Source organism: Phaethon aethereus (genome assembly GCF_964289735.1).
Source record: "Phaethon aethereus genome assembly, chromosome: 15".
In the NCBI taxonomy this organism is placed as follows: domain Eukaryota; kingdom Metazoa; phylum Chordata; class Aves; order Phaethontiformes; family Phaethontidae; genus Phaethon; species Phaethon aethereus.
In genome coordinates, this window is record NC_138591.1 from 15,556,368 (window position 1) to 15,583,847 (window position 27,480).

Consider the following 27,480-nt stretch of genomic DNA (forward strand, 5'->3'; position numbering starts at 1 on the left):
TGCAACGAATTCAGAAGTGAAGAATTTTGTGAGAGAGCGCAAGTATATAACTCATTGCTCTGTAAGCAATGCAATAAATCACGCTATGTACTTCCTACTAGAAAAAAGTGTCACCTGGCCATCTTTTGTACATAAAGTGGCAACGGAAGTGCCGTCTCCAGCCTTGACACTTCACTGAGTGCAGTGACGATGCAGAGAAGTACGGGCAGCAGCCTCCTGCTCACAGGATGCTTCTCACTTGGTTCTGGGTTTAGAAAAGTGCGAGAAGTTTTAAGGTGTTTTTTACACGAAAACAAAGGGGCACTCACATGCGAATACTCACTAAACGGTAATACCATAGTTTTGCCCATGGGTCAGAAAAAAAAGGGGAATGTTTCAAAGCATCAGTCAATGACGCTGCACCAAATGAATCCTAAATCAGGAAGCTCTGTCAGCTTGCTAGTTTCCATGTCGCCCAGAAAGCAGGAGGGGAAGAACCACTGCTAGAGTTCCAACCCTAGGCAATATGCAAGCAGAAAGTGCAATCTGAATTACTCCTATTTGCTCATATTGTCTAGATCAAATGCAGAGACAATCAGGGACATCTATTGTATAAGGACACTTTCCTATGCAGTACCTGTAATCATAATCAAAGGACATCAGTTCATATACATTTAAAAAAAAAGTCAGTCAAATTCTAGAACACAAACCAAATACAAATGGAAGTTAGATCAAGTTTATCCATTATTAATTACTATTATTGAAATATTTGCTTTGCACTGCTAGCCTATCTGTTTCTTTTGATGAGCAAAATATCTAACCTCTGAAATTTCCAGGCAAATTTTACAGTATTTTAGTAGTGAAGCTAGATTTAAAAAATCAAGACTATTAGTCTACCATGCATTAATAATACGACTGCTAACAATTTTGTTGTTAAAAAATAATTTAAGAGACTTGTTAAATCATTTACAATACAAACATGCACCACACAAAATGGTGTTGAGCACAACTGAAACCAAAGTCCCATTGCTTACATCACCTAACCAAAAATGCCTACAATTGGAGCTCATGCTCAATAACAGAGCAAGACAGTTCAGGAATTCAATTCTGGCTAAAATAAATGCTCTGCAAAGGCCTCTTTACTGTACAGGGAGCAGAGGCTGTCAGATAAAGCAGCTACATTTGGTATGGTGGGGCTGGACGCTGGGGTGTGCATAATCATTGAGCATGGTGATATTCCATGTTTTAAAATTACTTGATTTATGTAAGTGTTGTTCTTGCGTTCAGTGATTGTGAAGCCAGGATTGCCTACTAATTGCATTCTGTGAATTGTATTACACAAGGCTTGGCTTTCCTTTCTTATCAAATGCCCTGATTTCCCTCAAACTCTGTTTACATTAGACCAAAACTAAGCCTGGCTATAACACTGTTATACATGCAAGACGCCTGGTCACAGTTCTTTGCTGTTTCTCTGCTGCCTTTACTCCGTCATTTTTCAACTTCATCCATCCAATTATGCATCAACACAGAAGAAAGAAAAAGCTGTTTGTTTCCATGACAGTAGTGGGACAATTAGCTGCTCTGTGTTAAAATAGCATTTGTAATATTTCTATAGCAACAGAAGTCAATCAATGGTATGACTTAAAACAATATGAAGGCAAAACACAAGAACCTGCATTTTAGATATTTTGGATGAATCCCGAGCTCTAAATCTATGGTTCAGAACTAACATTATATTCCTTCACGTGTGACTTGGTAAACTAAAATAACACCACTTCCTATGTACTATTCCAAAATTTTCTTGCAAGTATTCCAGGGTGATTCAAGTGACACTTGAAAAATTATTTTAAATAGTGCATCACATATCTGTACATTAAACAGACAAGCATGAGAGAATGCAAAGAAGGAGAAAGGAAAGTGTGCATACAGATCTACGTAGCCAAAGTAGCAAACAAATATTAGATTACTTCTACCTCACACCAGACAATGGAGATGTTCCTAAAAAGATCTCTGTGGTTATCAGAAGTATAATGGAGAATCAGCTATTAATACAGCTTTGTAAAATAAGTAAATTGTTAATGTAATACCTTGAGGTATCTCTCAGGCTCTATTTTCATTATTCAGAAAAGGTTTCACTGGATATCTTATATTAGTTAAAAATAATTTTTAAATTGACAACATTTAAGCAAAAATTCTGTGGTGATTTTGAAATTTAATTTAAAGTAGCTATAGATTTTTTAAATGTTTACTGAATAAAAATAAAACACTGATCCATGTATAATCTAATTTTGTTCACATAATTTGTTCTATATTAATGACAATATGTTTGGAAGATAAAAGAATAAAACACTTTAGTTGCACACTTATTAGTCTCTTCATGGCAGAGGATGGGGAAGAGAGTTTTGAGTTTTGGTTTTTTGGGGTTTTGGTGGTATGGTTTTTTTGGGGTTTTTTGTTTTTTTGGTTTTTTTTTTAAAGAAGAGCTGTAAAGGATGTTACATCCTCCAGAATAGAAATTGTTTTCTCGTCCAAGTATAGCAAATACAACACCATTTAACATAATCATAGAGATTGCTTTGTTTTTTAAGTCCCTGCTGAGTACTTCAGGTCCACAGAAAGAAGCACACACAACCACTGCGGATATGTCAGTAATACCCTAGATCTTACAGAAGGTTAGCCACACAGTCTGGGAAATGCAGAGAGCTGAATACATGCTATAATTCTATCTCCTCTGTGCCTGAATTGTTTCCACTGGGAAACCAATTGCATTAACTGGTAACTTGTTCTGTCTGTAGAGTCTTTTTGCTTTCCATAAGCAATTTATAGATGCAGTCATTGCACAATAACATGAATATCCATAATGAAAACACTGCTCCTTTCAAGGCTTGAACAAACACTTAAGTGGTTGAAGTATCAAGGTCTGACTTATCTATACTCTGCAGCCCTAAACTTCAGCACAGTGAAGTTATTTAACTACCCCTCAAAAAAAAACCAAACACCAAAACAAAACAAAACAAACAAACAAAAAGAGAGAGTTACACTTTAAATGCCATGTAGGAAAGCATGCTAAGTTCTTTAGCTTGCACGTGTTATGCTGGTATACTGTATGGTACCCATATTATATGCAGTATAATTTAATCCTAGAACTTGCCCAAAAGATTGCAAATACTTGTTGGGATCACCCTGCAAGGGCTCAACCTTAAGGAGAAGGAGCTGTGGCATTGATCTGCCCGGCTCAACCTTAAGGAGAAGGAGCTGTGGCATTGAGAAGCTGGTAAACAGCTGGATATCTGCACAGCTCGGCCTTGAGGAGAAGGAGCTGTGGTAAACAACTAAGAGGAAGTAAAGGAGCACGTGGACACCTGCAGGCAGCAAATCCTGACTGTGGAGAAGTGCGTGGACTGTGTGTGGTAACCAACCAGGATGTATTTTGTGGCACGTGAAAGAGCTGTAACTGCATAAAAAGCGGACACTTGTAGCAATAAAGGTCTTTGGCCTGAATCCCCGCCAGAGTCTGTGCCCTGTTACTCCACAAATACTTTTTTTTTATTTGTTTGCTGAAGGAAACGTAGGAGTAATATTTTGTTCATTTCTTCCTTTACTTATTCATATATAAGTCTACCCTCCCAGTCACCCAGAAATTGAATTCCCTGGTGAATGAAATATATTGAAAAAAAATTTTCTTAGCTTTATTTTTTTTTATGTGAATGCAATAGCAATTGCTATTTTTCCCAATAGCTGCCTGATGCTAATGTTTTCAGTCTACACATGGTCTGAATACTGGCATTTATTTTAGATGCTGTCACCCATACCACCAGGCACTGTTTTAGTGCCCTGATACAGTGACGAACTCTTTAAACCCTGGAGAAAAACAGACAAGCAATGAACAACACAGTCCTAGCATGGATTCCCAAGTGAACATGTCTTAATGGAAAGACAGACAAGAACGTTACAAATGTTTTCATAATAATCATCTAAATCCTATTAAGTCACAGTAGAGGAAACTTGCCACAAATTCCTGTGAAATATTTACACCACTTACCCTTTTTCAACCAAATAAATGGAACGACGTTCTGAATCACCGACTCACCCAACTGTTACCAGGGAAATTTGCAAAGATGGCAAAAAACAACTGACAACTGCTTGGCCTATTTAACTCTTCGGAGCTTATGATTCCCTCCCAACATTATTCATGCAGCATTTTCACTTAGAGGTTGGATGATTTCTGCTCTCCTTTCCAATCTTCCCTAGCCTAATTAAAGCAGAAAACCCAGCCGTCTTCCCCTCCACTTCAGAAAGCTAAGGGAAGGACTCCAGGAAATTCAGTCTTCAGGGACTCCACAGGGATAGCCAGGATGTAAGATTTGGGAATTTAGTTCTCAAGCTCTAGATTTCTCAGAGCTAAAGAAGTAGCTACTTTTGCCAGTTATGTTAGGGCCTAGTCCAAGTCCCGCATTTTGGTCTGACGAGCCTAACAGCACACACATATATTCCCAGACAGGTAAGGGTGCCATTTAAAGGAAAGCAACTAAAAACATTGCATTCCCAACCTGAGACCGGGGCCTGACTGGACTTCACTTTCCTTCAAGGCAGACTCACAGATCAGCTGGGGAACGACAGCACAGTCTCACAAAGCTGCAGGTGCCTGCCTCTTGGGAACGGGGAGGAAGAGCAGGAGTTCCCAGCACCTTTGCCACTCGGCCGATACCAGAATACGACTCAGAGGTACGGAATCATACTGGCTTGTGTTCTTTCTGCTTCCCCTTTGCTCCTTCAAATGGGTCGCAATGTTAACCAGGTGATAGCACAATTAAGAATTCTTATACTTTCTAGGAAAGAACAGGAGATCGCTGCAAACCCATTCACTGCTTAGAGACTACACCTGTCACCATCAGTAACCCATGCTTGCCTACTCTTACTTTACAACACATAGCACAAAGAACATTAGTATAATAATCTGTTTTTGAGGATTCAACCAAAAAGCATTTCAAAATTTCTTCACAATATAGACAAATTCTATTTTACAGCTTTGGCAGACTGACAAGAGTCAAACATCATTTTATCCAGGAAAGTTCGAGTAAGTTGTCTGTCTCTGGAAAATACTATGATCCTGTTGCCCGTATCTTTCTCCATAATTGCCCATGTGGAATACATGCATCTGCACAACCGACATAGTAAGAGACAAGCAACAAGGGAAGTGTTGCCAGCATCTGCCAGCAAGCCCTGCATTGTATCAGTAGGGCTTTATCATCTCTGCAACCTCTTGCCTTCTAAAGGAGAAAGACAGAGCTCAGGAAAGGCAGAAAATAGGGCTGGATGTGCAATGGCCCATTGCAGTGCTCCAGGCCTTTCAGGCTGTGGTTGTAGACCTGCTCTGCCATCACTGTAGGATGAGGAGAATTGAGGCAGGGAGCCACAGCTGCTGCTGGTAGATGCAGTGAAGTTCTGTCTTACCTAGAACTGGAATTTTGCTGCCCTCATTAGCGTACAACCCGTGGCAACTACCTGCTTCGCTTGTGCCTAAGGCTGGCCCTCAAGGTAAGTTTCCTCAAAGGTGTTGTAGCTCATTAAAAAAATGCAATAAACATTTGGCTGTGGATTTAGGAGAAGTGGCCTCACTGCATGACAAAAAAAAAAAGTAAAATGAACTATTGGAAACTGTATATTCACTAATGAGTCTCCTTCTAACAGTCATAGGTTAACTAAAAATGTCAATAACAGGATCCCAAGCTGTCCTCAATTTCATCAGTGAAATGGTCAGTGCATGCTACTGAATCAGAAGATAAATATTTAAAATAAAAATAGAAATGTCAGACCAGAGAACTACGCATTTTGCAAATCCAATTAAATAAAATCCCCAGGACAGATTTTATAGTGATGATATTCCAGTAGTATTTTTGTACATTTCTGTATTAAATCAGATCAATATAGGAATTTACTTGTAACTGATTTTTGAGAGATCTAAGCAATACACAATAGGATAAGTTCCCTATAAACACAGTGAAAAGCAGTTACTTCAGGTGAGAATGATAGAAAAATTACCTTAATTTTACAGCATTTAAAACTCTCTATCTTTGAAAGAGATAACATATCTGTATTAAAATTAACAGTATTCCTTCACTGGCACAGTGAAGTTGTTACAACTGCCTAACGTAAAGGTTAAAAATAGTTAATTACATAAAATACATGTTTATGGATGTACCAAGGCTTAAAGAATACATGTTTGGTACTTATATTGTCATATACAGGAACTGGGTGATTCTCAGATCTGATCATGTCAGATGACCTATTCCTCAGAGTATTCTTTTAAATACATTTCATGCAAAATAGACCAAAATGAACTTCCTTGTTTGCATTTTGCTTGGAAATGCCTAGTTAGTTAACTGCTTAAAAGCAGACTGTGTCCCATGTGAAGGGAGGATGCTCACAAGCTAGGTACTAGCTTGGGATGATGTGCCACATGCAAAGGGAAATCTCTCCTCCTTTCCATTAGAAGTGAAATTAAATCAAATCTCAATTAAATAAGATCATAAACATATGCTATTTTTAACCATATGCATAGGACAATATGTTTCCTAGGGTAGAAGAATTAACCCCCATTACACACCTCAGTTTCTAGGACACACAGTGGTGGAATATTTCAGAGAAATCTGCCCTCAATGCATCAGTTACTGACACCACACTGCCTGGTCTGGATCAACAGGATTCAGATTAAAAGTCATTCCCTAATCCTTCCCTTTGAGAGGGAAATAGCTACGCGTTTAAAAGATCATCTGCTTCAGTCCTTAGAGTTCAAACTCTTCTGCTTTCATCAGAAGAGCTTATCTGCAGTTCTAGACAAGTGGTAGAAGCATTCAAAGTTATGTGCAAAAAGCAAATTGGGAAGAGTGATAAATGCGACGGGGTCAATATATTCAAAATTTTTCATCAACATCTCAGTGGTGTAAGGATAAAAAACACATTCCATTTAACCAGTAAGCCAAAGCAGTTTTCACACTGCTTTGATCTATTTAGTATTTTACATTCATAATTAAAAGTTGCCTAGTAACGTATTTACCTGAGAAGAGTTATGAAAACTCAAGAAAGAAGGCTATTTCATTTATAAATTTGAAACAATTCAATTATTAATTCAACATCTACTGAATTAATTATTCCTATAACTTTGAATTGTTAAACGTGTTTTTTCTTTTCACAAATTTACTCTTATCTGCCCACCTTGCAAAACAAAAGAAAGAAAGAAGTAGCCACTAAAAAGACTCGTTTCTGTCAGATTGACTCATTCAGAATTTTTTTTTCCTCTGAGAACTATGATAAGGATCAAGCTTGGCTTTTTGAATAGAAGGTAGTGCAATCCCTTCCCATCATCAGGCTCAAGGAAATGTCTTTCAGAGTCATGGAGCAACTACTGAAAATGCTGTATCCCAGTTTCCCGAGTCTAGAAAGTATACTAAGAAGAGCACATAGAAAGTCACAGTTACTTGAGATATCTCCTTTTTCTTCTACAGCGTGAGTAAATCCCCCAGATAGTAAACTAAAGAAGCCTTATACTTGTGATTCAGCAATGGAGCTGAAGCAGATGACTGCTGGCACACCATGCTGGTAACTATAGGGGTATGTGGGCTCCATTATGGATAACCAGAGCTTTCTTCACTAATAGTATAGAAAAAAAGACTGAGTAACCTACTAATAGCCTGAAAAGCTGCCACAGGGATTTATTTGTTTTACTAGACTTCCACTATTTAAAAAAAAAAAAACCACAACTTGACTTTTTTGACTGCTTGAGGAGTTTTTCCTAGACAAAAGGCTTTTTTGCTCTTTTATCCCACTGTTTCTACCAGGTGCCTGGGAGATCGTAAACAATAATAGTAAGAGGGGATGTAACTTCAATGAAAATTGGTATTCCATAGTAAAGGGACTTCCAGAGTTGTTCTTTCTTCTCCCAACCAACACCTCATTCTTATTTGGGCCATGATCTCCAGGGAAAACTTTGATTACAGCAATGATTACTCATCTCGAGTAAGTCATTAAAACACCTCACTCACAAATTATTTTTGTACTCCAAATGAAATGTAAAATGTTGAAGAAATACTACAAATGAGAATAAGCAGACTAATTTTTAAAGTTTCCTTATCATCCATTTATGGTGCCATCATTAACCTGAGCATATTGACATTTGCTTTTGTGAATTGCATGACCTTTAACCCGACAGTGTCTTTGTCCACATGCTGCTGCTAAAACCTCTCTGCCTTCAGAAATGACAACCAAAGTGCCACATAATTCCAGGCACAAGGACCATATTTTTAACTATGTTCTGCATTATGCCTGCTGACAATCATACAAGCAGAGAAATATTTTTTCCCCATGAAGAAAAACATCACCAAATTGAATTACTGTGCTAACATGAGTAAATAAAATTTATTTAGAAAAAGAACACTTAGTGAGATTATCTAATTAAAATTATTCAGACTTGCTTTGCAATATAAATATTTTTGAAGGACACCAGGTAGTACAGTATCTAGTCCATGCAGATTTATTAGCTTTGAGCTTTAACCCTACAACTGTCAGCTCTGATTGGAAAAATTACATTCAAGGTTTTGCAGCAAGAAGTGATTAAGTGCATTTACAAAGTGAGGACATCAGTTCCCAAGCTACCTAACATCAATTAAAGGAGGCCAAATTAAATCGATGTTCTAATTCCACAAAATTAATGGTAACTTTTTTTTAATAGATGTAACAACATTTCCCTGAGGTCCTGTAATAAATTCTTATCACAGCAACTCATGTAGAAAGTAAACGGTTACCTATCCATGAAAATCCAATGTTTAAAATCAGTTATGGGAATGATGGCAATAAGGTTCCTAGTGGCTTCTGTGTTCTTCTTATGAGCATTTTAAAATGGGTTTATTGTTTCAGAGCTCTTTATTTTTAAAGACTAGGAAAGCACGAAAGAAAAAACAGTCTTGTTCATTATGGAAATATTCAGGAATATTCATTTTTCATATTAGTTCATTTTAAATAGAGCATTCCTCTAAACTCATGGGATCAGGAGCTAATTAAGGTTACTTGTAATTACTTTTACTCAAAATGCAGTCATATGTCTTCACTTTACTATTTTTTGTAAAAGGAAAAAGGGATTTTTTTGTCATTATTTTTCATTTTTAAAGTTTGGCGACACAGACCAAATACTTCCATTTTCCACAGCATCAGTCCTGCTCAAGAGCATGCAAGACTGATGCAACTCTGGTATATGCATGTCAGTAGAACACTGAACACATACGAGTGAAATATTGTGAAGCCTATTTTTTAAATTTTGCCATTAACTGGATGTGGACACTTACATAGCTGAATTTGGGGTCTTTGTTTAAAACAAAAAAAACACACACCAAAGCACAGGCCATGCTCTGCAGGAACAGAAACATGTTTGAAGACTCCCTCCTCAAGAAAATGAAAACAGAAAATCCAGAGAGTAAAATCCAGCTGACTGTTCAAAGCTTTGTTTCTGTAGTTGGAGCCACAAGAGTAGTTGATCAATTGCTTAAAATATTTTGCAGTATTACAGTTTTCTAGTTGTGGAATAATTGCTGGAGGTGGCTTAGAAATCAAGCTTATATTCACACTCTAAGAACAGCATTGAAACAAGGTGGAATGCAGCTAATGTACGACCAGTCTGTACCATGGCAATTCCCTAGGCAACCCCAGATGTTGGCAACATCAGGGGAACTTGGTGTGCTGACTCTGGGAGAAACTGCATGGACAGCGCAGTGGAGTGGAGACATTGCGGCCACGCTCTGTGAACAAGGGAATCTAAAGGTACACAGTATAAATTGATAAGCTGCACATTTGATACCCTGGGCCAAGAGTCTGCCAGTTTTTGATGAAATGCTGTACTCAGAGTGAACTCTGCTTATTATAATCTTATTATAAAACCAAAACACACCTCCATCCCAAAAGTTACCCGCCCTCCCAAGGTGCAACCATCCCTCAATGAGCTTGCGCACTGAATTTTTCCTAGTCTGTGCCTTTAAAGGCAAAGCGAGGAAACTTTGGACCAATCTTGATAAAGGTATGTATGACTAGAGTCACTCAAGCTCTACCTGCAAAGTAAAACGCTGTAAAAGAGTTTGAGAAGGGGTGGATGTCAGGGAAGATACGATCAATGTCAGGGAAGATACCATGGCAGGAACAGCTCCATTCTCCTGACCTTTAGGATCTCCCGACAGGCTGCCTGTCTCTTCCCCCACACTGGGCTGGACTTTGGGTAAGATTCAAACACTCACCTATCCCGAGTGAATCCCTGGGAACCTCAGGAATCTCTGAAGAGTTGCTTCATTACCCCACGCATGTGTAACCCGGCCATATTTAATCTATTTGCACGTACTTTGCAGACAGTGAATTTATCACTGGCAATCTAAAAGAACTTGTGCATCTGTTGCTTCAATAAATCGCACTACTGTTTGACTTAGCTGAGTGTGTTGTCCCTGAATGCGATCGTACCTTTGAGTGTGGCCATGCTAGTTCAGGTGGCATCCAGCTGAGCAGGTCATGTGATGTTAGCAGTGCATCCGGACCCGTGGTAGTCCAACAGAGGTGTTGGGCGCAACCAGACTACTAATGCTGATTTGGGCATCGCTCAAAACTAAGCCCAACCGCCCCCAGTCCCTCTGATATCTGAGGATCGGCTGGAACGCCAGGGCGTTCAGTTTCTGCCCAAATTACTCTGCCTGTTAACGCAACACTAGTGTTATCCATGGCATGACAATTTCCACTTAAAGAAACCTTCAAAGAAGTTCAAATACACGAGAACATAAAGTCTACATGAGAACAACTGCATCTACCATCTACCAATCAATCCACCCCTTAAATTCAAATTACTAATCTGTAAGTCTCCTTTTAAAAAAAAATCATAACTATTAGAAACGGAAAAAATACAAACTGACCATTTGCCAATACAGAAGGAACACTGGACCATCTTATCCCAGAAAAGTCTGAGAGAGTGCCCTCTGATAACATACTTGATAGCATTTCTGTACCAGCATAACAGGTATCAAGCCATTGACCATGTGTTCTCTACCATTAATAGTCAAGGTCTTATTTGTAACTTTTGTGATACAACATCTTCCATTCTTCAGCCCCCAATCAAACAAAAAAAATCCTCTTTGTTAAGTTTTAAGTCTAAGAATGTAAAGTCTGCAGAAAAAAGTAATTGAGTTTAAAAGATTAAACTTGCTGACCTTCTCTAGATGACTTGAAATCTACTCTGAATTTCTTCAATCCTATACACTGCAATATTCACCATGTTCCTTGGGGATAAAGGGTACTAAGGAAGAGGAAAGTGAGATACAGAAGGAAAGAATAATTTTAAAACCAACTGCTGTGAGCTGGTCAGTCTGTTATGGAAACCCTGCAAAGATGATTCTGAAGACTTTAGCCTAGTCTCATAATGAAAAACTCCAAATCAAACAGACAGTATCATTTGGTTAGGAAAACACTAGTCATTCTGCAAATAATTCATCATATGCAAATAATTTTTCATAATGTGAATAAACCACTTTCAGACTACAGGTACTTGGGAAACTTTCTGTCAGGCCAGAAATTGGACTCCTGTTTCAATGGCAAAGAAATATGGAACTGCTGGGGAAAAAAATATGCCTCAACGAGCTAATACATACCCTGGGCTGCCCTCTCTCCTTTGCACTTTTGTAAGGTGAAAGATGCAGATCCTCCTCTGCAGCCCAAAGCACACAGCTGCTTCACCCACAACAGAAATATTTTAATTATGCCATCTGAGAAAACTCAAGATTGAAGGGGTAGAAGAGGACATCTTTTGGCTATGCCTGGCTGGCTCTTCAAAGTTGTCATTATTGACAAGGAGAAAGGGATACATTTCACCCATTACTTGCTCAGCTTCCCCACTTTCCTCCATGATACGACAGTCTCTCTTGCAAGTCTATTGATCTGTTTTCCTCACCTTTGAAAGACTGGGCTGGAGTTTCTTTCTCCCGTCCTCCCTGAAGCAGGTATACCAATGCAGGTATTACTGTTCATCTTCCCAGTATTTTACTTTATGAAAAGCAGGAGCCAGAGAACACCACTTCTTTTTTCTTGCCCCTATTATATCAATATAAGCATTTTTCCAAACAGTCACTCCAGTTTTAAATCACCTCAAAGCCTATGTTTTTACAGGAGGATAGGAAACATGAGTAGTGACTAGTCAAACATGGATGGGAAAGTAAACAATTTTAATACTTCAGTCAAAAGAAAAAGAAAAAAAAAACCCAAAAACAAACCCCAGACACTGCCCCCAAACAAAACCTCATAAGCCTGGCTAGTCACCTTTGCAGCAAGTATTGCTAGTAAGTAAAGCTTTTTGTTTAAGATATACATTGTGAATGGTCAGCAGCACCTTTCCAAAGCCTTCTAGTGAAGAAAAGAAGTCCCAAAGCAAAATGCTGTTTGTCTCATAACTGCTTTACTTGTGAGTTAACTTACATAAAACCTATTTTTTACAAACTCATTGTTTCCCCTAAACATAAAATCATAATACTCTATAACTTCTGCAACCAATGTTTTTGTACTGGTAGAAAAGTACATAACTTTTGCCTTTAGTAGGGGTGTTTAGTTTCTTTTCTCCAAACTACTTACATTTCCTTCATAAACTTTTGCCAGAATATCTGTTTTGCCCATTTCATACACATTAAGTAGCAGTGCAAGGCTTAATTAATATGAAATACAGTCTTTTCCGCATTTTTACATAATACAGTTTATAATAATGTCTTAATGTAGTCACTTTAGTGCTACTAGCCTACTGCCTTTGTAAAATACACCTTACTCTCTCACTGATGGGACATGCTTATTTATTTGTATATCAAGTATTGCTGTACTTCAAATATTAGTACACATGCATCTTTTGCCCAAGAAAGAGTATACTGATAATATTCGTGCTTGCAGATGCGCATGCACCTAGAAGCCTCACTGTTACATTGACCTCAGGTCATAGACACTAATTGAGAAAACTGATCACATTGAATACTTTAACAGGTATCAGCCCAAGGTAACCACAACACATTGACAGGCGCTTGGCTATGCTTCAGGCTGAAAGCTCTTTATTCATGCTTTTAAGGTAGAAAACTAGATGACTGCGGAAAAGACCAAAACTAGAGAGGGCAACATTGCAGCGATTCATTCTATTACACTCATTAAAGCATTAAGTTGTTGAACTAAAAAAACGCTGAAAAAAATAACATTTTTGGCCACACAGTGCTGTCCCCAAGTCAACAGGACTTCTTCCTGTTTAACAGTGAGGGGCGGGGACTGATATTTAACAATTTAGACTGTTCTTTACATTCCTAAGCTTCTGCCACCTTCTACCTAAATTAAGATCACATGCACTGCTCTTAAAAACTGGCACACTGTTCCATTAAGGCACAGCTCCATTAAAGTTTATGAAGCTCTGCCAATTTACATGGCAGAGAACTTGACCTATGGTGCCTTTAAAGGTTATAAGCTTTGCCTGCAAAGATCACAATTCCACGTGGAATTCAGCTAGTCTTTAATTTATACAGCTGCCCATGTCAGCCAAGAGGTCTTTACTTTAGACTATCAATGAAATAGGACAATGAAAATTTTAACCACATTTCTATATTCTTATAGGTACCTAGGAAAGGAATTTTTTATCACATTATTTTACATTGTACCTATGAAATTCCATCTTTTTCCCCTGCTGTTATGAATGATTTCTGTTTAATATCAAAACTTTTTTTTTGCCAATTACAGAAATAGAAATAAAAAACTTTATTCACTGCACTTTCCAATAAATTAATTTCCAGTGTAGATTTTCAGTGTATAAACTGAATAACCAACTGCTCCTTTGATAACCTGATTTCAAATAATTAGTCAAAAGAAAGAAAACAGTCCCCAAACAAATTTCACTAGGTATGGAAGAAAACCTGCACAAGCCTCAGAAAAAACTTACTTTGAAATGAGTGGCTTCTTATTTTAAATAACCAATGGTGAATAGTAATGTATTTTCAACTAAAAATTCCTTTTGAGTTTTTTCTGTGATTGCACTTTCTTTGCTAACTAGGTACTTCATAAACATGACAATTGCTGCCAACGATTTTTCACAGCATATGGCCAAGAGATGCATACAATTTTAATGGAAAGATCATGCAAAAGCCTTCTTAATGTTAATCCTTGCAGAAGGAAGAGGTTTATCTTCAAACAAAGATCTACTTAAAGATGTTTGTGACAGCTGAGGAATTTATCTCCAATTCTTTTTGCCTGTGGTGGGCCACATTGCTGTTTTTCCCATAGCAAGATGCAAGAAGCAAACCAAGATGTCATATACATAATACAGAGATAAAAAATGACCTTATTTCCATGTCCAGGTGATAAATGGAATGAAACTTCAGTGCACACATATTTGCACATTAATTGAACTGCATGATTCTGTCCTGTTCAATCAAGTCTCTACTGTACGTACCACAGGAAATTTTTCCCCAAGAATCATTAAAGCAACTTTATCGCTCAAACACATACACATTTTCACCTATTTATCTTCTTGCCTCGCCAAGATAGGAAAAAAAAGTTACCTCTCCATATTCACATGATTGAAAACACATACACATGAATTTATATATTGCTACATCACATTAATATGATGAGTATCTGAACTAAGTGTCATCGTTCACTGCAATAATCAGAGAACAAAGGTACTTCATCAACTTTTGTAGCCTATAAATACTTAGGAGACATTTGGGCTTTGAGAACATTAAGTTTTCCCTTAGAAATCAAGTTTCCTTTGGCTGATTTAATCAAGATCAATATGGCACATCTACAGTACTGACAGTATGATACTCTTGAAATTCACAACCAAAGGACTGAGAAAAGTGTGATTAATACAGCACCTTTAAAATCTTTAGCAGAACATGTTAAGATTCTCCCATATACAGTGAAAACTTACAACATTTGGCACGAAGACATAAAAGTAAACTAAGAAACAGAAACGAAGTGCACTTTCAAGGCAATAATAACCCTTTAGTGAAACTAGTTTATATCCGTTTCTGTTGCCATCAAATTACTGATGCACATTGCTGAAACATTCTGGAGCCACATATTAATAAAAAAGTGTGTGTGTATATACACACACGCACAGAAGAGACATACATAATGGTTCACAGTTGTCGGTATTTTATTAAATCTCATTATCTTCAGAAGCCTCTGCAGGAGTCCTGTCTGAACAGACTCTGCATTTTTTTGGTAGTGGTTGGGTGGGTAGTTTTGGTTGGTTTTTGGGGGGTTAGGAGGAGGGGGTGGGGGGTGCAATCTCTAGATCCTTGGAGAAGAACTTTAATTTCAGACTTATTGATCTATATTAATCTAAACAACCTTGTCAGAAGTTGTATAGATCTGAACACTTCCCCTATAACAGCACACTTTCCAAAGTACAATGAAATCCCAGCCTGAACAAAAAGCCAGACATAAACAGCCCCACAGTCCTCACCAAGGGGACTGAGGAGAATCTGAGTGACAGAAGGACAAGAGAGAAGCTTTGGAAAGCTTAACACAGAAAGATAGAGGCTCAAAAAAAAAAAAAATCTAAACAAACAATTAAAAGACTGTTTCCAGAAATAAAGATTTTATTAGGAAGACTGGACACCTTTAAATGAAGCAAATTTAGGTAACTTAGTCCACAGATCATTTTCTGTACAGACATTAAAAAAAAAACCAACCCAAATCCTAGTCTGAAACCTGTGTACATTACGGAGTCCCCGTTACCAGAGCCACACATCGGAATCTGCACAGCATAGTAATGACAAATATTTTAGTCAACAAATACTATGATCTTGTTTTGCAATCAGTCTCCTAGAAGCACCATGAAGCACCTGGGTAACCCTCAAATGGTACTGGGACAGCTGGGGAAAAAAAAAAAAAAGCTCATTTTAAAGAGCTTACAGAGCCAAGCTTTTGTCACTAGAACTAAGGAAAGAAAATGTATGTGATCAAGTCTTTGCCAAACTGGATGACAGCTAATACCTATTACTTACTTAACTAAATACAAAACCAAGGCTAAAGTTCCAATCATATCTTTTATAAATGCTCTTTTTAATAAAGTATAATCAGTAAATTAGTCAACTGGTTACGTCTGAAGTGATGTATTGCAAGATTTAACATATTTGGTCTTTTATGAAAGTTTGTCATTTCCATTCATTATCTTACATTGAACTATTTGCTTTTCAATAGTAGAAGCTTCTGCTTCTATGAGTAAAGTAGTCCCCAAACCATAAATTATATCCTACAGTTTTGACATCATTTATTTTCATAGCATTACACATGCCAACCTTTTGACTACTCAAGATCAAGAGAGTTGCTCTCCAGGCTCATATTTCACTATAGCTCTCATATTTTATGCAGCAAATTAGACTTTACTGTAGCAGCTACAGCAAGACTCTCTCCCTCTCACACTGCACAGCTTAAAATTACTGTAGAGGATTTTATATTGAAGGAGCATGATCCTATAAATTCATACTCAAGTAAAAATATGGATGAAAACTTTCTGTAATTCATTCCTATACATTTTGTATAGTTTTTACTCACATATATGTAACTAATGTGGTTAAACATCAAAACTATTAAAGGTAGCCAGGATTCTGCCATTGATAATAAAAGCTGGAGATGAATCTAGCAAATACTAATGAAGGCAGGTATTTTAAGTGTTCAGAGAGGGATGCACTCAAATCACGTTCAAAGGTCACCTACCAGACATGCACTGCTATGAATTTCTTTTCTGCCACATTTGGAATGACCATATTAACTTGTCAAGGTAATTGCTACAGCTGGGAGTTCCTGTCACTGACAATCAAGAGTTTATTAGGTATCTGAAGACACAGGTAGGTGCTCAGCAGGATTTACATGTGACACTGAATTACCCGTAGACACCTTTCAGTGGGAGTTCAGATTCTTACTCAGCTTATTTGCTTGTAAAACACTTTTCAGTGGAAACTACTTATGGGTAAACAGCAAAATAACAAGTTCTCCACAGCTATAACTGTTCAGGTCTAAAAACTTTACCAGTAAAAATTACTTTGACACATAATTCTTGAATTTACACTTAAAATTATGAATATTCTTAGTAGTAATATAATAAACAATTCTTAATCAATTGCAATTTTTTTTTTTGTTAAACTAGTGATATACAGAGATGGTAAAACCATTAAAATAATCATCATTATGACTATGGGGAAAGCATTAGGCTACACTTTCATAGAAATTCCTACTGCTCTTTAAAATGCAAATATTTTCTTGCTCTAAATAAATTTAAGATAGGACCATTAAAAAAATACTAATAGTAAATTCTCTATCGGTCTTCGTGATTGATTACTCAATGCCTCATTCTTCTTTTAAGGAAGACAGAATATACAGCTGGGTAGGATTAACAATGCATAGGTTCAACCAAATGCCTCAGCTAGATGCAAAGTGTTGATCCATCAAAAAAGGGAGAAAAAACAATCTGAAAATAAAAATGCAAACGTCTTCTGTCCTCAGCACGTACTTACCCTGAAGTGATGGCAGACTATGTCCTTGCATGTTAAGTGTGCTTTGGAGAATAAAGTAAGACAGAGGCTAGGAAGACTGAATGACATGTTTTTATCTACCATGGATTTTTAATACAACACTTGCAATTTATCCTAAGAGCATCCACCCAAGTATTCATGTTTTCCCAAATATAGTTTTCATTGACATCATCATTTTCACACAGAAATAAATCAAACGACCAACAGGATTTAAAAATTACTCATATACTAGCAAAAAGAATACTAAGAACAGAATGCTATGCAAATTATCAAAACAATAATAGTAGAACAATATTGGTAGATGCATATTTTCTTAGAAAGTTCTGCTATCTGTTGACACACACTCTTTTACTGACTCCTTTTCAAAAATGAATTAGTTCACTTTGGCGTTAAAACTAGGAAAAACAGATAGTATTGTCCTGCTGGCAATGAACTGACCTGCTACACAACTTTCTTCATTTCACTCTAGCCATTTTGTGTTATCTACGTAAGCGCATAACACCTTTGAAATACTGACTGTGCAACACACACCTTTACACAACCTGAAAGACTGGGATTCCAACTGGGGCCTCTAGGCATTAGTGTAATGCAAACCAACAATAGTATCAGCAAGCACAAATGCTCTGAACAGCTTTCAGACGATATCTGCTTAAGACACCTTGCATATGCATCTCACATCATTCATGCAAACATATTTCCACAGCACCACAAGCATACATGATTTGTCATAAACATTTTACAAACAAGAAAATAAATGAAGCAATTGTCCATCCTGTCAGAGGATTTTTCTCCAGTCTCTATCCCACAGCAGCAGAGCAGCAGAAGGGTAACTGAGGTGTAATACATTTACTGGCCTTTTCAGAAACATGCTAGTCACCAGGCCTGACCTATTCCTTCCATGTAAGGAAAGTGGGGGGCTTAACGATGACGTTTCCCGATAATCAAGGACCTTATGGATTGCGGTATACATCAGTCACAGTTTTGTTATTATTAGAGCGATATTCTGCTTACTATTCTGATGTTTTCCTTAAACTCTGATTTAATAACCTCATTGGCTTTGAACTGATTTTTATTTCCAGTTTTATTGAGTCATATTGGCAGTCTTTTCTTTATGAGAGTAAAAAAAGCCTGCCTTGACATTACTCACGTAAAAGCATGCAGAGACCTTACACACAGTTATACTAAACTTGTATTTCAATCAGGCATGACCTCTAACTTCTCACAAGAAGGCGGCCTTGAACTTCACTGTTTCATTTATTCAAATGTTGGTGAGGAAAACAGGATTTGTAAGCAGCTTTCTGTTCTCTATTTTGGTAACAACTTTTGTTTCAGAGAGAGGAAAAGAAATGATGCCTTCCCCAACATAAAGATTATTTATACTAACAGCTAATTAGAAAGAACACCACTCTGGAAATAGTCGTATAGTTTACCGAATATGTGGTCTTTTGAAGGGAACAAACATATATACAAAAAAGCAATAAAAGGGCTAGACTGCCATGTACCTGTATTAAAGTTGGCACACCTGAAAAAAGTCATTCCTCAAGTTGTGTTGTTCCAGGGAATTACATGAAAATGTTATTCTGAAGCATTGTGTATGTTACAGCAATTTATACAGTGTATAGTTGCATCTGAGACTGTTCTCAGTAATGACAACGCAATCCACTACATGTTTTATTGTGCAAGAGACCAGAATAATTTGTGATAAAAATCTTCATATTTGACTACATATGCACAAGTTCTTCTTTTTTCAGATGCTTCTAACTCACACATTTACAACACTGACACTAAAAGACACAGTGTAGGCAGATTTGGCAATTATTCATGGAAGGCTTCGCTGCCTACCACTTTGACACTGTCACTATTTGTTGCCCCTTTGTCTTAGAAGATGGAAGAAAGGTCTTTGGACTACTTGACAGCTCCCTCTAGCATGTACTTGTTTCTCTATAGTCGGTATGTGCTAACCAGCAGTTGGAAAAAAGATGAACTTGTCTGTATCTTCCTAAGACATTCAATAGTAACACAAACATGCTAAGTTTACATTCAGACTTCATCCAAAATTCAGTAAGGGAACACAGCTATGTTAAGTAAGAAGAAAAAGAGAAATAATCAAATTTCAAGACTACGTGGATCAACAGTTCAAGAACAACCAAACAGCAGTTCTAAGAAAATATTTTAGAAACCAAACATATGTACTTTTTATTTTCAAAAGCAGACTAGAGATCTTGTGACACAAGCACTATACAGTAGCAAAGAACTGAGGAGCTTTTTTAAAATAAGAAGAGGCAAAATATCAGGTTACTATTCTCAAACCTGAGGACATGCCTTGTATGTCATCCACACAAACAGTTAAGGCATGTTAGCCTCAAAATACACCAAAACTGTACTATGTTATGCCTAATATACAGTGCACTGTGTAGGTCCCAGGAAGAAATCCTGGGAAGTTTGTCATTATGTCAAAGGAACTATTTCCCTCAAGTTGAAAATTGTCACTAATTCAAAAACTCAACAACCAGTTCTGCATGCTGACTATTCTTTTTAGTTGTTATATTTGTGAGTTATCCCACGGAATTCAGCAGGACTATTTACAAACAACATTACTGCCCTAAATCAGAAAAGCACTTCATTATCCTTTACCTTAAATTAGGATTTTCCTTGTATTGGGGAACTTTGGCATTTGAGTACTTCCATGAATGGGAGAAACAGCATCTAAAGGTAACTTCTTACATATAGATTTGTGCCTACTCAGTCAGCTGGTCCATGGGCTGAAGCACAAATGACAACCAAGTTTTTTTTTTGAAGACCTGCCAAACATGTTAACTCCCTTAAGGTTTTCAAATGGTTAAAGTACTAACACACAAAGCAACACAACTGACCAACTCAGAAACTTGTAATATTTCCAGAATTTTACGCACTCAAAAGAAAAAAGCATATGGCAACATTTTACAAATGAATGAGAAAACAGACTTTATAAGGGAGCAAAACTGACAGCAGTACCTGTAGAGTGACAAGTCTAAGCCCCCCCCAAAATCCCATTACACAACAAGACTAATTATTAGTGGACTCTATTAAAGTAAGAGCAACAGGCATTTAAATATCCTGGGATATTAGGGTGTAGGAACAAATCCTACTCCCAACTCTCTGAGACAAGCCAAGTATGCATTTGAATCACACCAGCAAAACTGAACACTAATATTACAGCTGTAATGTAAATAGAAATGAATTATGTCATTCTTTTACAGTATGCAAGTGAACTTGTGTCCTTGTTCTTTAAAGTAACTAGCATGGCTTATCTATTCTGTTTAATAATGCAATTTAATTTACAAAGGTTCATATTAAAAATTCATCTGACTACAGCAGTTACAGTCACCTAGACATTTTGTCATAGTTAAACATTAGCTTTGGAGTACATCACAAATTCCCTACTGTGAGTCCGAGACCCATTTCATATAGAAACGCTCCAAGGTTCCGATTGACATTACATTTAAATGAGTCAGCAACTGTGCACTGAATAAAAATATCCGTCAGTTACTAAAAGCATAGTGACTTACTCAACAGTGGTATTTAAGACACAAATGCAGTATAATACACATCAGTGAGCACAAAGGACTTCCATTTTTGCTTTAGCAATCAGTTATTCAACATATACTCCAATAATCATAATATTTTCACCTCTAAACATAGTGTTAGACCCATTAAGACCATGTAAAGTCCTCACCGTCAATAGAAAAGCTGACAAAATAAATGCGAATCCAAAGTGATCAATCTAAACTATAGCAACGTCAAGCATCCAATGTAGGCAACACAAAATACAGTTAGTGTCATTCCAGAACTTAACAAGAATTCAGCTAGTAACATTCTGGCATGGAACTAAACTTCTCTCTCATGTCACGGTGTGTTCAAACAACTCATGTCATATGGTACCAGGTAAGTGAGGCAAGCTAGATAGGGACTTGGAAGGAATACTTGTCAACAACCAGAACTGTCTTCGGAGCAGACAGAATACCTTCTTTGCTGTAATGCAAAGCAGAAAAATTGAAGGGCATAGGGAAACGGCAAGATAGCCACCTTCTGTTGATGGGAAATTATGCTTAACAAAGCTCTGAACTAGGTGGTTTCAATGCCATGGAAATCTTCAGAAAGACCTACATAATGATAAAACTCTCCTAAGAGAACTTTATCAAGCTTAAACATTGTTATAGCAAGATAAGAATTCCAAAGATTGGCTCATTAAACACTAGAAGCAGCACAAGTACCACAGCAAAGTATCTTAAATTTTCACTCCAGAATTATACAAAGGCTAGCTCCGCTATCAAAACCCCAGACAGCTGTTTAACATTCCATCAGTATAAGACAGGATTTCCTACCTCAGCCGTGCTGGCAGCCAATGTTGTCAAAACCTGAAAATTACAGGAAAAATGCATTAGTATTGATTCAACAAAACAGGAGCGGGATTAATTTGCTTTTGAAGTAACTGACATCAATTGGTTGTTATGGCTTGAGGGAACAGAACTGAAGAGAACTGTCTTTCACACTGCAAGGAGACTATTCACCTCTCATGCACATCAGAAAGCAACAAGAGGTATAAGTTAAGAGTACAGTAATATTCAGAAATATCGGTAAAAATTCAGGAAACATACCAGAGAACTAGAAAAATATTTTTTTATTTTTACTAATTTTCAATTTGTTTCTGAACAGAAATTAAAAGTAATGCAACTACAACATATTCTAACACATCAAAACAATTACCAGGACATGCTTTCAAAAAAAAAGCCAGCTTAGTTTCGTGGTGCTAAAAGCAACAGAGCAAGTTTGAAGAACACATTCCATGTGAACCATGACAAAGAAGGGTTCACCAGCTTCTTCTCACTGGTGACATAGTGTACTGGGTGCAGGTGTCCTGGTTTTGGCAGCGGGGGGGGCTGCAGGGGCCTCTGTGGGAGGAGGCTGGGCCCAGTCCCAGTTCTGACTTGCAGCAAACAAGGCTGCGCTTAGCACAGACGTACTTCTCTCTTCAACAGCTGTGGAACTGCAGCAACTATTTCTCTCTGTCAATCAAGGAATTAAATTGAACTTTTTATCTCTCTAGCGTTAGACACCAAACTGTAACTAAGTCAACGACTATCACAAACTTGCACAAAATTCAGTTTAAGCAATACAGACATAATTGACATTTATATTAAAGTAACTTTAACTCAAAGAGTTTAAATAGACATCAATATAATTTAATACTACAGGTCAAACAACATGCACAAAGTTAATAAGCTGTTATTAGACAGTGAAGGCTGTGTTTGTAAAACAAAAATTTTTGTTAGAATTCTATATCACAATATTGTCACAACTTTATTAAGGTTTTTTTAACCTAGTAATCGCCTCAAAAATTTCAGACTGACACCTAGTTATAATTCTGTCTCCCTGAGACTAGATCTTTCTTTACATTGGTGTTAATAATCACTTTTCAAAGATAGCACCAACTCTCCCCAGCATTTGGTAGTAGGAGAGGGAGTGACTGACCTTGACTCTGAGGGAGGGGAAGGAGAGAAGTTTATTGAATGGAGCTCAGTCTCTATAGTGAAAAAGACAATCTATGTGCAAAGCCGCTGTTCAATGGCAGACATCTGTGGATTCATCAGAAAATTATTTCAAAGGAGCTTAGGAATGGAAATTAACTCCTGTCACATCACAAGGTACCTGCAATCATGAACAGTTATTTAATTTAACCTGATTCAAAAACATACTCAGCTCCATTTGAAACATGCATCTTTTGTCACTAATAAGATTCTAGAAGGCTGTTCAAAAATTTCTCTCACACAAGCAGAAGTTGCCTTATTTAAATTCCATTTATTTACAACCAACCTATCACTTTTTTTTTTTTTTGCTATTCCTCTTCATCAAGATTCTTTAGCATCAGCAGTTATTCTTCCGTTCCAACACAAACCTTACTGAAAGCCATCACATCCATTCTCTGCTATCACTCCATTAGGCTTAACATGCCACTCTGTTAGTGTCCCCTCACAAGCAGGTCTTCCTACTGATAAAGTCAATAGAGCTAATTATATCTTTCTTGAAGGTAAACGACTGAGAACATATATAGCAGAGGATATACACAAAACCTAGCTTAAGTTAAAACACAAGAATTTGAAGTGGAGTTTCCTGAAGCTCTCATAAATCCTGCTGTAAACCACCTTTCAGAGGTGCCTAGCACTACCAACTATGTAAGTAATGTGAATATAACTGAACAATGTGTCTACTCCAACCAAGGACTCACTAATGCCTTGCAATATGCTTAAATACTCTTCTACTTCAGTAATTCAACCTCATATGTCCAAACATTGTATTTCTCTCTTATACAGCTGTATCTTCCTGTTGCTTTGTAGTCAACCCGTGGTCAACCGGACCACTGGAAGTACAGTGCCCATATCTTTCTTCTCAAAATTATGGTCTGATAAATCCCTGTTCAGCAATTGAATTCCAGATAGGTCCTAGAACCATGACCTTTTAATTAATGTTAGTAATATCAAGCAATTTCCTTTATTCTCATCTGCTGGACTAGCCATCTCTTCCTGGATAACATAGCAGGCTCTTCTGTATCAGCAATTCCTCCCAGATTTTACATCTTTATCAACTTTCATTAGCATATTCTTATGCCAAGCATTCTAATGAAAAAGTATCAGATGAAATGACAAATAACTCAACGCAGTCACACTGCTAAGAAAAGCATTATTTTCAGCAATGCAGGACCATGCTGACACCTGTACAAGCACGCAGATTACCAGCCAGTCATACCAGAGGTATGCTGGTGAAATACTTAATCAGCCCTAGCGATACGGCTGAGAAAACTGTGCTGTACCCAGGCTGGACACAGGAATATAAACATATCCTGCGCTACTTCCGAAAACTCCGTAAAGTGATTCTCATACCAGAGGGACTATGATCTTTAACAGTATACTCATCACTATATATATATATATGGAGACAGAGATGGAATGTTTCTATTTAAAATGATGACATTCCTCAAGCAAATGTTTAATTAATGAACAGTGAAACACATTAATTTAATATTATAGGTCAACTAGCACTCATTAAATTAATGAGCTAACTGTTCTTATTCTGTGAAGACCTGACAATTATCTAAAAGTTTTAAACAAATAAAAATTCCTGTTATGTACCTTAATGCAGTGAATCACCATTCTGTCTGCATGACTGATTTCTTACTTCCCCCCACCCCTACACCACTTCCTGAAGTTCGTAATTTCTAGACCAGCAGCTGTATCTTCATTCACTGACTTCCCAAACATGATAGAAGATGCAAGAGTAGTATTAAAGCGTACCACAAAGAATCTCAGTTCGGAAATCATTCTTTGCTGTAGGCTTTGGAAAAAATGTCGGTATGCCACAGTGTGACTGCTGAATTAAATCCTCAGGGAAGGTATTGCCAGGTATCAAGCTCCTTAAGCAGAGCAACCACTGAGATCTATAGCCAAGTCACCTGAAACACAGAACCAATTTATTCATCCCCATTCCGAGCAATCCTGGAAAAGGAAGTACCTATAAGTACGTCTTGATAATAAGCTAATTGTTACAGAAGTGGGGGAGTTGGGACAAGCCAAGCGAGGAGCAGAGAGCGAGAACTGAAGCGTAGCCAACATGCCTGTCACAACCAGTTGATCTCGCTTTATAAGGCTGGTGGCTCCCCTAGTAGAGCATCCTACCTGCAACAAGCCCAGTGTTCCTACCAGCGATTTCTACGAAGTACGCCGTTCTGTTACTGTCTCTTGCTGTCCCCCTGACATGTTATGTACTAGTTAAAGAACGCAGCAATTTCAGCAAGAGAAATCACAGTTTGGGTGAGGGATTCCTGTCTTTCTCACAATGGTTTTATGTCACTTTCTCTGGGAAGCTGCAATTTGTTTTTCTTGTGCTAGAAGCTATACATGACTGACAGAAAACATCCTTAAAAAGGGCTTGTTACTTGTGAAAGTTGCACTCAATTCAGAATTTCCCATTCTACATAAGGAATCCCATGAATACCGACAAAAAAACTAGATATGGTGATAACACTCCAAATACAGTCAAGTCTTTTAAACTGTGTTTACTGGTTTTAGCATTTAGAAAGGTCTTATCTTGCTTAATCCCCAGAATTAATTAAATGAATAGTATTTGTCATTCTAAAACAGTATCCAAAGAGTTGATATTTTTTAATGTATCTCAAGCCAACACCTTGAGATACATTAACATACCAGAAAAATTAAAGGAAAGCTTCTTAAATGAAGAAAGCTCCTGACACAAACTGGAAAGCTCATTTAATGTAATTTTTGTATTAAATATATATGAAATTCCCTGTTTAAGAGCTCAAAGATAAAAAAGTAGAAAAAATTGAAAGGGACACATTATGAGCCAGGATTCTGATATAGCGCTTGCCTGAAAGTCAGTAACCATTTCACAGAACAAACTGCCTCATCTCATCAACATGTGAAGCCCTTTGCCTGTGTTACGCATTTTTCTAGAAAAGAAAATTCTTCTTAATTTTTGCAGCTTCTCACATCAACCAGAATCTTGGATATTTTAAAAAAATACAGTATTCACCTTTAGTATCATTCCACCTTCTTAGGTTCCTATGGAGTGAACGAAGGGTTATTTCAGTCCTAGTCCTGGAAAGAAGACGCATGGAAGTCCTTCACTGTCTGCTCATGTTTAGCTCATCCCATTTTAAACTCACACAAAGCATGCGTGCTATCTTACAAGAGCTCTTATTGAAAAAGCTGCAACCAAACGTCCTTCATTTCAGTGAGCATCTTTTCTGTGCTTAACTGTGAACATCTTCATCTACCTCCACAGCAGGATAAAAAAAAAAAAAAGTTACAAATAAACATTTACAATAAGCTTAAGAAAACTATCTCCTATACTTTGGGCTTCAGAAGTTCTTTGGGAATATTAGGCAGAAAGGATTTTGAGAATGAAGAAAATTAATAAACCTAGAAGGAAAAAAGCTAACAAGAAGAGAATGGTCAATGACAAGACAGAATTAGTTTTACATTTTTTTATTCCACTGATGTTCGCAAAGTGACCCGAGAGCTGTTTTGTTCCACAGATAGATGTTCTAGAAAGCAATTTTATTAGAATACAGCTTTTGATGTATGTAAGCCACCTCATGTTTTTGCAGGGCTGTTAGAAGACAAACACGAGTATCACTTAAGTTACACCGTATGACTAACTTTTGTGTAGCAGCGAGTGGAACATATGACTGAATGTGCAGGTCACATTTCATTCAAACTCTGTTGTGAGAGTTAGGAGACAGTGAGTCAAGTTCCATTCCTTTTCAGAGATAGAGGTTCATTTCTTAGACAAAATACCTTACCAACAAACAATTCTGGAAGAGACTGGCTTACACTTTCTCACTGTTAACCAATACCTCCACTGCTTAAGTAGTCCTGAAACTACTGCACTAAACACACCTACAAAATAACTAATTTAAGATTTTCACTGACAAGGAGATCAAGGGCAGAAATTTGACAAGGTTTTGCGAATGGCTTAGTATTTATCTAAACAAATGAGAAGTACTACGTTAAAAGGTTTGTCTTGCTGAAAAATTACACTTTGATAACCACTGTGCTGCAATATTTTATTAATTTCTGAATTCATCTGTGCATTGGGACAGATACAAGACTGACTGCCCACGGGTCTTCCCCCTTTTTCATTTGCCTGGAGCAGTCCCTAGTCTGGCTCGGAATTCAGAACATATTTCTGATTCCAATTCACAGCCCAGGCCACCAAACAGAATTTGAGCTGTTGGAGCTATTTTGTGACAGGTGTGCGAAAAAACCAGCCTTATACTGAGCATTCTTCACTACCTCTGCACTCCATTATGTGAACAATTACCTGCAATATCACTGGTTCACTGTGATAAACAGCAGCAGGAGAACAGGAAAAA

At 37.3% G+C, this 27,480-nt stretch overlaps 1 protein-coding gene across 2 annotated transcripts in view; it reads right to left on the bottom strand.

Moving 5' to 3' along the window:
- RBFOX1 (RNA binding fox-1 homolog 1) overlaps positions 1–27,480 on the bottom strand; it is a gene marked incomplete at both ends in the record, with an annotated part of 1,321,463 nt that overhangs the window by 993,424 nt on the left and 300,559 nt on the right. For both annotated transcript variants that reach the window (XM_082006867.1, XM_082006865.1), the window contains one exon: positions 21,917–21,949. In XM_082006867.1, the coding sequence (XP_081862993.1) occupies positions 21,917–21,949 (33 nt within the window). The remainder of the gene's footprint in view (positions 1–21,916; positions 21,950–27,480) is intronic.